This window comes from Aphanomyces astaci (genome assembly GCF_000520075.1).
Source record: "Aphanomyces astaci strain APO3 unplaced genomic scaffold supercont1.10, whole genome shotgun sequence".
NCBI classification, from domain to species: domain Eukaryota; phylum Oomycota; class Saprolegniomycetes; order Saprolegniales; family Verrucalvaceae; genus Aphanomyces; species Aphanomyces astaci.
The window spans coordinates 963,493-973,452 of record NW_009798273.1 but is presented as its reverse complement, the minus strand read 5'-3'; the positions used below and the strand labels follow the sequence as shown (position 1 = coordinate 973,452).

The window sequence follows — 9,960 nt, the reverse complement described above, 5'->3', positions numbered from 1 at the left end:
GTCGTAAACTGACGTCAACAGTGACGTCTGTTCTGATTGGTCGATAACCCTATGACGCCACTGGAGTGACGTCGTTACAGGTGATTAGATGGCGTGCGATGATCAGCGACGCCATTAGCTGTCAAAATTGTTCGATAAAATAGCTTATGCATCTCAAATTATTTACACGCGCAAGTCCCCCCATTCCATAAAGTTGTTATTGAGAAAACACGCGTAATTCCCCCACTTTTCATAACACGCGTAGAACCCCCAAAAAGCACGCGTGAATGTACCGTAGTACCGACCTTTGAGTTAAGAAACCGATGCTCTGCCACTGAGCTATTTTCCCTCCATCCGTCGATGCAACGAGCACTCCGGGAGAGGAGATAACACCCCTGGAGATGCTGGACCTATCCCTCTTCACCCGTGAAGAGCTATCATTCATCAGTGTCGTCACCAACCATTGTCCCGCCGTCGACGTGAAATCTCAAGACGAAAGCTTAGCCGTCGACCCATTTACTGCCATCAAACGCTTGCTCGAGGCCCAACAATTGGAAACCAACGAACTGCGCTCAAAGGCATCCGATATCAAGCACCCGCCGTCACGTTCATCGGCATCAGAGGCCAATGATCTACTTAGAGCATCTCCACCAGTTGGGGCTTTTGACCAGGCTTTATACGGATAATGTTCGGATAAATGAGAGACTTAGGGTCTGGTTGAAGTAAAGTACCGGTATCACCCACTTTTTCAGCACCCACTTTTCCTCGTTAACTATGTGGGCACTCACTTATATAAAAAGTTCATGAAATACCAACTTTTTGAAAAAGTGGGTGGTTTGACTTGAATTTGAGTAGGTACAAATTATCAACAAGTTATTAATAATGAGGTGAAAAGTTGGCCCATATAATAGATACCCGATACTTAACAACTTGAGTGTCAGTATCCCCGAACCAGTCTTCCGCCGAAGCAATATGGAGGCCGGGGATATCGTAGCGTTCGCAACTACACTTGCAGCATTAGCTTGTGTGGTTGCCGTTGTCGGACACGATGGCAGATCAAACAAGGAGTCACCGATGAATGTTTACTCCATTCGAAACAACGACTGCCAAGGTATTTCTGCACTACAGTACTATGCCAACATCAATTCACAACTAAAACTGTTCTACATCACATGCGTCGAAGCCTGTTTTAGATACCCTTGGCTTCTTCGCTGTCGGGTTGTCTTTGGCAGCCACTTCTGCACACAGTTGCCCAAGCTCCGTCATTATGAGTGATTGGCCATGAAACACCACTACTATCCGGGCACATTTTACACTGACCAGTTATTATTTTACCGGATTACTTCAACCAGCACCAACTTTTTCTCACTCAAAAAGTCGTCGAAAAAAAATCAGGTGGATTTTACTTCAACCAGACCCTTATGCTGATTCCAGCGATAAGTTTCATTTTCCGTCAGACTTTTATGCACGGAACGAACAGGAACTGTGAAAGTGATAATGAGTGCATTTACATCAAGTAACCGCTTCCGCGACCCGTCGCATTCCATTATAGACCGAACTCGTTAACATTTATAGCATAGGGGGTGCGCTAGTAGTAACACGAGCCTACGATGACGCGAAAGTCGTGAGCTTTCGCATTACCTACTGCTAAGTGGAACTTCATTACAGCATACTGGTAGAGATTAAGCGTACTGCCGACATCGTCGTGATGCCACTGGCATAAGAGAGAAAACTAGGTCACCAATGTTGAGGGAAAAGTGCAACCGCGCGCCGGGCGCGGCAGACGCGAAGAGCAGCCACCGCGTGGATATGCCTAATGTAACCGTGCCAAATATTCACACGTGGTAGCACTCCACGTTCGTCCAGTCGACCAACACTATGTCCTCCACCAACGCCGCAGCCCACCAGGTGGTCCTCACCCTTTTGCGTCGCGGTTTTGGCGACAACGATACCGCGCTACTCCTTGGCGGGATGACTCCCGATAAAAAACCACGTCCCGTGGAAGGCATCGGTAGCACGATTGATCTCTCGGTCGTCGAAGTTACGGCCGCCCAGAAGGTATTGGAGGAACAAGTCACTCAAATGACTTACCCCGACGACGCCACCCGATGTCGCATTTGAAGGGTCGTGCGGAAGGTTGGGCGTTCTCCAAACACTTGATGGACCGCCACTGCTTCCCTTCCTTCGCGGTCTTTGAGACCGAACTAAAGGCAATGTTTCTGCCGCACAACAGCGATTTTCGTTATCGCTCACAGTACCTGGCATGCAAGGAAGGGAAATGTTCCCTCCAGGAGTTCATCGATGACCTTCGCTTCTTGGCAGCGAATATTAACGATGAAAGATCACTCCCTCAGCCCCTACGGGTGACCGTTTTCATGGACGGTCTCAACCAAGGCCCGACGCGCACTCAACTGTTTCGCGCCTAACCGGACACCTTCGAAGAAGCCATCCGAATTGCGCTTTCGGAGTCGTTTTCCTCCTCCTTCGCGCACGCACGCGCGGCCTCTTCGGACATGGATGTCTCAATGCTCACCCAGGCATCAGACGGCCGCACGTGTTTCAATTGAGGTCGTCCTGGACACTTTTCCCGCGCATGTCGGGCACCTCGCCGTGTGGCGTCAGCCGCTCCTCCCGTGCCGCTCCTGATACCCCTTCGCGTCGCCCTCCGAGCGGTCCACCTAACCGCTTCAATCGCGAACGCCATGACGGCTCACGTCCGCCTTTCCGCCCCGCTCCGAGCTTGAGTGCGGCGGGAAACGGTCGCTCCCAGTAGGCGGGAGACGACCTACTGGGGACACCCTAGGTCCATTAGAGGTGTGTGGCGCGCTGAAACACTCTCAGGACCTAGCCTCGGACACATACCTTCTTCTGTGTCGTGTTGGGTTCCAACCCAACAAAATGATTTGTTTGGAACTTGTCGTGCCTGGCTTCCCGGCCAGGCTCTCTGCTTTAATCAATTGTGGGACGTCGAACAACTCCGCCAGCCGCTCCACTCTCTCTCGCTTCAATCGCTTACCCTCTTCGGATCCCTCCGACAGGGTTCGCGTCAAGATGGCCGACGGCCACACTGCGTCTCAACCACGCATAATCGTCGACGTTTCCATCACCTTCGACGGTTTCGACTCGGTCGAACCGTTCTATGTTATCGACCTCGATTCGAGATGGGATCTCATCCTCGGGATGTCCTGGCTAGATTCCCACCAGCCATGGAGTGACTGGAAGGCCAAACCCGTGCACAAGGTTACTTGGCTCAACGCGAGCCAACCCTGGATTCATCGGCGGGCTGTCGATCGCCTTCCCTTGTCCACCACCAACCCGCTTGACCCTCCGTTAGAGGCGATGAGTAATGATCTCGCCTCTCCCAGGCCCGCAGTGCGCTCACTGACCCCAGCGCCCTCGGCCCTCCCGGACCCAGCCACGGTGCTGCACAACACATCTTTCGTTCCCCCAACAGAGTCGCCCTCTGTTGTTATCGGTGAGGCTCCGTTATCGCCCCCGATAGCTGCCTCGACCTTGGCGGCCACGTTTATCGAAGAAACGTGTAACTTGAACGAACTCCCTCGGACGTCTTCCGAGATCCTGGCACTGCCAGAGATGAGCTTCCACTCGCACGTGGAATCTCTCCGCGCCCACGATATCGCCGCCTTGGCGATGATCACTTTCGAAGAAGAGACGGATCTCTTTTCGACCTCGACCGCAGATGATTCGGTCCTCGCCGCTCCTCTGAAGTCCCAGACGAGGGACTCCCCCTATTACGACCTCCTCCGAGAATTTGAGGACGTCTTCCCCGACGAGGTGCCGTGCCGACTCCCAGTCGACAAGGGCGTTCAACACGAGATTGACCTCGTGCCCAGCGCTAAGTATTGTGTCACGCGGCTATGACCGCTTCCTCGCGACCAAGTCGATGCCATCGACGCATTCTTCGCGGCCCGCAAGGCGGCGGGTCATGTCCGCGAGAGCATTTCCCCTCACAACAGCCCGACCTTCTGTGTGAAGAAGCCCGGAGGGAAATGGCATATCGTACACGCCTTTAACAAATTGAACGCAGCCACGATTCCGGCGCAGACGCCGATTCCTCGCAAAGACGTTATTATCGACGGCATGGGTCGATCTACCATTTTCTCCACCATCGACCTCCGCGATGGCTTTTACCAGATCTTGATGCGTCTATGTGACGTCCCTATAACGGCAGTTTCTACGCCGAGTGGCATGTTATGGGAGTGACTGGTCATGCCACAGGGTCTATCCAATGCCCCGGCGACGTTCAACCGCATGGTTACCGCGAAGTTCCGCGCGTTTCGCGACTTCGCCCCGTCGTACTTCGACGACATCTACGTTCACAGTTGCGCTTCATCCGCGCAGTCTGATCTGGACTCGCCCCCGCGTATTGTTGTGCCCGGTGACGCACTGCTGAGCCTCACTCTCCTTCGATCCTACCATGACTCCGCCAGTGGTGCCATTTCGTCGGCGACAAAATGCACGCGGTTCTGGCGCGTTCGTACTGGTGGCCCCGAATGTATAAATCAGTTGTGCGCTACGTCGCTCACTGCGACGTCTGCCAGAACCCTAAGGTCACCGCCTCCTCCCGGGCACCGCTCCAACCTCTGCCTATTCCCGACGAACTTTGGTCGTCCGTCAGCATGGATTTCATGTTTGGCCTGCCGCGCGACGCCCGCGGCAACACCGGCATTATGGTTTGTCTCGACCGCGCGTCGAAGTACGTTATTGCCGTCCCCATCCGGGACACGCTGAGCGGCGCGGACGCCGCTCGCATCTTTTTCTACCACGTTTTCTGTCGCTTTGGCCTGCCTCGCTCCATCGTTTCGGACCGCGACCCGCGGTTCACGGCGAAGGTTTGGTCCACCCTATTCGCCCTATGCGACACCTCGCTCGATATGTCGACTTCAGACCACCCCGAGTCCGACGGCCAAACGGAACGCGCCAACCGCGTCCTCGAAGATATCCTTCGGAGATACGCCGTTTCTACCGGTTCCTCGTGGGCTGTCACGTTACAGCATGCGGTTTTCGCTTACAACGCCTCGGTTCAGGCGTCCACTGGCTTTTCGCCGCATTATGCGGTCCATATCCAACACCCCTGCCTCCTTCCAATGCTCGACGGTTCGATCTCCAATTGGGGTGGAATCACTGCGCGGCTCCCCTTCTGCAGGCGTACCCCCCAACGCCCCCAGCCGCACTCTCCAAACCATCCAGGGCTTCCTCTCCCGTCACGTCTCTGTCATGCAACAGATCCATGACAGCATCGCTGCCGCTCAGCAGCGCCAATCAACTCAAGCCAACAAACATGGCCACTCTAACCTCGCGACCTTAGCCGTTGGCGAATAAGTTCTCCACAAGTCGGCGGTACCCGCCCATGCATTCCGCACCCGTGCGGTTGGAATGTCTTCCAACGTCAAGCTACGCAGTGCTTGGCACAGCCCCTTTACCGTTCTCCGCGTGGTCAGCACAACCAACTACAAGCTCGATCTACCCAACTCATGGCAGATCCATCCAACATTTTATGTGGGTAAACCCCCATTATCTACATCTACGACCGATGAAGTGACGGCAAACGATTCTCTGGATCCCACGGCGGCTCTTCCGTTTCCGCCGCCACCGACTTCTTCTCCTCCCCCGACACCCTAGCCGTCGCCGCCCTCGACATCGGCACCACCACATGTTGCGGCGCCGCAATCGCCCGCGCCTCCGCCCGATAATCTGCGGCTGCTTGCCGCTCCGCCGCTGTCAACTGACCGTCCCGTTAAGGTCCCAACGGCGGATTGTACCCCGCGAACGGATTCATCGGCCGCGCCGCCGACAATCGTGTTGCAACCTGCGCCGCCGTTGCTCGCATCTTTGCGCTCCCACTTCGACGAACTCGCCGTCGGCGAAGCCCATACGCTCGACCAGGCGCTCGCAGGGAGTACCGAAAACCCGCTTGGCGTCAACAGCGCCCCTTGCACTTGCGCCGCCGCCGACATCGTCGCTTGCCCCCGAGGGGGTGAGCGCCTTGGCACCGCCGATCGCCCACGCGAGCGCGATCGTGGGATCGCGATGGAGAGCGACGGGTCGACAGTTCGCTGTGCGAGTCGGGCCAACTACAACTTGGCATTCAGAGGATTATGTCAAACAACACTTACCTCAGGTCCGCGCCGCATATTTACGCGGGCGGCGATTCGTGCGACAGACTGTGGGTCCAATCGCCCATGCTTCTGTCGCCGCACCCCGGCGAAATTAGACAGCGAGTTGGCCAACCGCCCCGCTGTCAGCGGCAACTGCCCATGCCGCCCACTGCCTTGTCCGAAAGCGTCCACACAAACGCTACAAGGTACTGTAGTAATGTTTCATCATTGCAAAGCTCGATCCGACCCACGTCCACAGTTCAGCGCTCCAGGCGCTCCCGTTCATGCAACTCGCGCATGGCGCCCATGAACTCATCGAACCGGTGAAAACTCACCCTCGCAAGCTGCATGCATTCCATGGCCAATAACATCCACAACACCCGCAACTCAAACGATTGGGCGCTTGCAAAAGCGCAGGTATCGTTCCACGCCGGCAGCATTGGCCTTCTGGTATCCCCAATCCTCGCGATTCTCGTCGAACTCGCCCACCACCGTCAAACGGCGCGTAACGTCGCGCACATACCCCAAGTCCACGCCACCCCAACCGGCAGGCCTGAAGATTCGAGAGCAATCCCAGTGGAACCCCAACTCTCGCTCGAACACTTCGTCTCGGGCGAGGCCGGTCCGCTCCGGCCCACTAAGCTCAGCTTCCACTTTGGTCTCCGTCTTTACGGCGGCTTCCTTGCCGCTTGGCTTTCCTTCCTTTCCCCCGAAGTCTGCAGCGTTGGGATGTCCTCCATTACCTGATGATGTCCCAGTCACACCTCCGCTGGCTCCCGTACTCGCTGCTTCCGCAGCCTCCTTGGCTGCTTCGTCAGCCGCCTTCGCCGCAGCCGCTGCGATCGCTTTGGCCTCTTCGGCGCGCCTTGCCTTCGCCTTCAACTCTTCGGCCGCTTTTGCCTTCTTGGCGGCCTCCTCCCGTGCCAAGTGCTGCTTCAGCAGCTTTTGCACACTGCTTGCATGGCGCTCTTCACCAAGTCGGCAGCCGCTTGCTGCTCCAGCTGTCCAAGCCGTTCGCACTTCACGGTTGCCTTGACCTCCCAGTCGGCCTTGCACTGCGCCATTTCGGCCGCGTGGCGCCACTCCGCCGTCGTCATCCGACTCGGCTGTGAGGTCCACTACCTCCACTTGCTGCGCCGGCGCTTTGGCCTCTTCCACGCTGTCGTCGGCATCCTCGGCGATTTCGCTCACCTTGCGCTTCTTGCCTTCGTCTGCCATCTCCAATCTCAACTGTCACGTCACAGTTCCCTCTCATTTCTGACCACGTGATGATGGTACGTTCTGTCTTAAGTAGGGGAGGGTGTAACCGTGCCCATAATCCGGTAAATAACCGGATGACTAGTCGACACCTCTTCAGTCCAAGGTGTCACTTCGCAGACCAACATGTCCTCTTGCGCAACCAAGGTGTTCCCCCGACGATACATCAATGGTTGGTTGCACGTAGTTTAGTGATAGCGTAGTAGTCTTAACGCTATCAATTCATCCTTGATTTTAACATCTCCTGCGTCTTCCTCTGCACACGCTCACACCTAACCCCGCCAGCGCCAACAAGAAAGTGATCGAGTACCTGCTTTGGAGCGTGGTCATCGGGTCCGACTCGGTTGGTCCGGGCTCGGTCACGCACAAGATGCCGATGGAGGACACAAACGACACGGGGGACTCGATCGCGCCTTCCTTGTCGAGGGAAATGGCGCCGATGATCTCGGCCGCGACGCTCTCAAACAAACACGTCAGCGCTGCTCCCGACGCAGTCGACGACCATGTCCCCAACCAAGTCGGCAATCACCGACGGATTGCGCGGGTCGTCTTTGGGGATGCCCTGCTCGACCTTGCCGACGTCGGCGGCCTTGGTGTAGATGCCCCGCCCAATTGCACGAACAGCGCCACGACTGACGAGCCAACCCCGACCATGAGCATGGGGATTTCCGTGGCACTCATGACGGGCGTGAACGCGGCATGCAGCAGCATGTGTTGAATGCTCACACCCGCCACGAATAACGTGATGTCGGGGACGGCGGAAAACGCGCCGCCGCAGTTGAGCAGCGCCTCGCCGTACGAACGATGCGCGGGCGCTCTCCACCATCAAGGTATGCCTTCGTTGGCCATCAGTGTAAATTGAATGGGAATTATTATAAAGATTGCATGCTGTACTGTATTTGACTATGTTAAGCAGAACTTTTGTATATTATTTTAGACTGTATAACTCTTCCGGATAGCATAGGTCTGGAGGGTGATATCTTGACGAAAAAGCCCTATGATAGGTATTTTCGGGGCTGAACTTATGTTTGGACTTATTGAGACCCCGATAAAACCAAAGGGTGGGAGTATAAGTCCAAAATTGGTCCTATCTAAGGGTTATCCGTATATATCACACCTTTAAGTCTGACGAGTGGAGATGCTCTTAAGAAAGTGAAGGTCAGTGGCAAGCATTCTCGGCGTTCAAGATGAAGTTCAAGAATATCTGTCAACTGCAGTACATCCAGGGAATTATCACGGACAGGAGACCCCACCAAGCTACGTCGCATCGGAGGTGGAAACATTTTTCTACGAAGATCGAGTCAACGTCGCGAAATCCTACCTTCAAATGTGCCTGTCGAACGAGGTGTTCGAACTGGATCCAGGGGATCATGCACCAGCCGAAATGTGGAATACGCTGATGGCCAACTTCGAAACCAAGGAATAGTCGAACACAATCAATGAATTACGCCGCTTCGGTCAAATGCGCTACGACCCAAAATCAGATATGATGAAACATATCACCCAAGTATGGAGTTAATCCGTTGGGTAAGTACAAATGCGACATTTCTCCGTTCGGTAAGTACTAGTACTGTACACGATTGTATTAATTTAAATTCACAAATCTACGAGCGAGCTTTACATACTGTGGAGGCAGCAGAATGACAGCATAGCTGAGGTGTAGTTGCACATCTGCTTCCAACTTCCCTTGAAATCTACATACAGACCATGGTTTACAACTTCATCTATGACACCTCGCAGCAGCAGCACGACCAACTTCTCTCTTAGACAAAATGCTTAATCGATGTCCCCTTTCCCAAGTATGGATAAACGTAGAATGCAACAATCTCATTGTGCTAGTAGCTACACGGCATGTTGTGAAGTATTAATAGCAGTTTGTACTAAACTGCCTGAATTCAAATTACAGTCGGCGACGGAATTTAAGGGGCACTTACTACTTCGATTATTCGGAAACACACGGTATGATTGGCTGAGAAGCTTCGAAATTCGTTCAATATTGTGGCCAACCATATTCGAGACTCTGGATTTTCTGCAGTTTCAAACATCGAGGTATTTTAAATTGATTGGTACGATGCGCCTCTTACAAAGATAAGCGTTTGACGCGATAGCGCAGTGGTAAAACACGTTGTGTCTTGAGTGAGTCCCGGGCGCGTCGAACTTTTTTTATTAAAAATTGTAAACGACATGTACAAGTATTTATTGCATGTACTAGTATTTATTGTGGAATTGCCTTTGAGAAGCTCCGCCTAATTTCCTCCGGCGTAATCAACGCCCACGCCTTAATTGCGCGATGAATCATGACAAGCCGCTTCTGCTGGGCAGGGACACTCATCAAATCTACATCTTCCTCACTATCACCACCCTCAATGAGGTCTTCCTCCAACCATAAGTTCCGCAGGTGCCGCTTAAACGGTGCCATAATTCCAACGTCCAATGGCTGGACCACACTTGTTGCGTTCGGAGGGATTGGAGCCACGACACACTCCTCGCTTGCGATCTTCATTCCTTCCTTGCTCACATGAGAATCGAAGTTGTCCAAAAGCAAAACAGAGGGCTCATCGAGCCGAGGTCTCAGTAGGTTCCGAAGGTAGAATGCCCAGACCCT

General features: G+C 54.2%; 1 protein-coding gene across 1 annotated transcript; it reads right to left on the bottom strand.

Moving 5' to 3' along the window:
• Nucleotides 1-6,358: 6,358 nt before the first annotated feature.
• Nucleotides 6,359-9,208, bottom strand: H257_05519 (hypothetical protein; the record flags this gene model as incomplete). Its single annotated transcript, XM_009830426.1, has 6 exons — nucleotides 6,359-6,442; nucleotides 6,492-7,309; nucleotides 7,628-7,814; nucleotides 7,870-7,944; nucleotides 8,001-8,172; nucleotides 9,204-9,208. The coding sequence occupies 6 exons, from the start codon at nucleotides 9,206-9,208 to the stop codon at nucleotides 6,359-6,361; spliced, it is 1,341 nt and encodes a 446-aa protein (XP_009828728.1).
• Nucleotides 9,209-9,960: the final 752 nt, after the last annotated feature.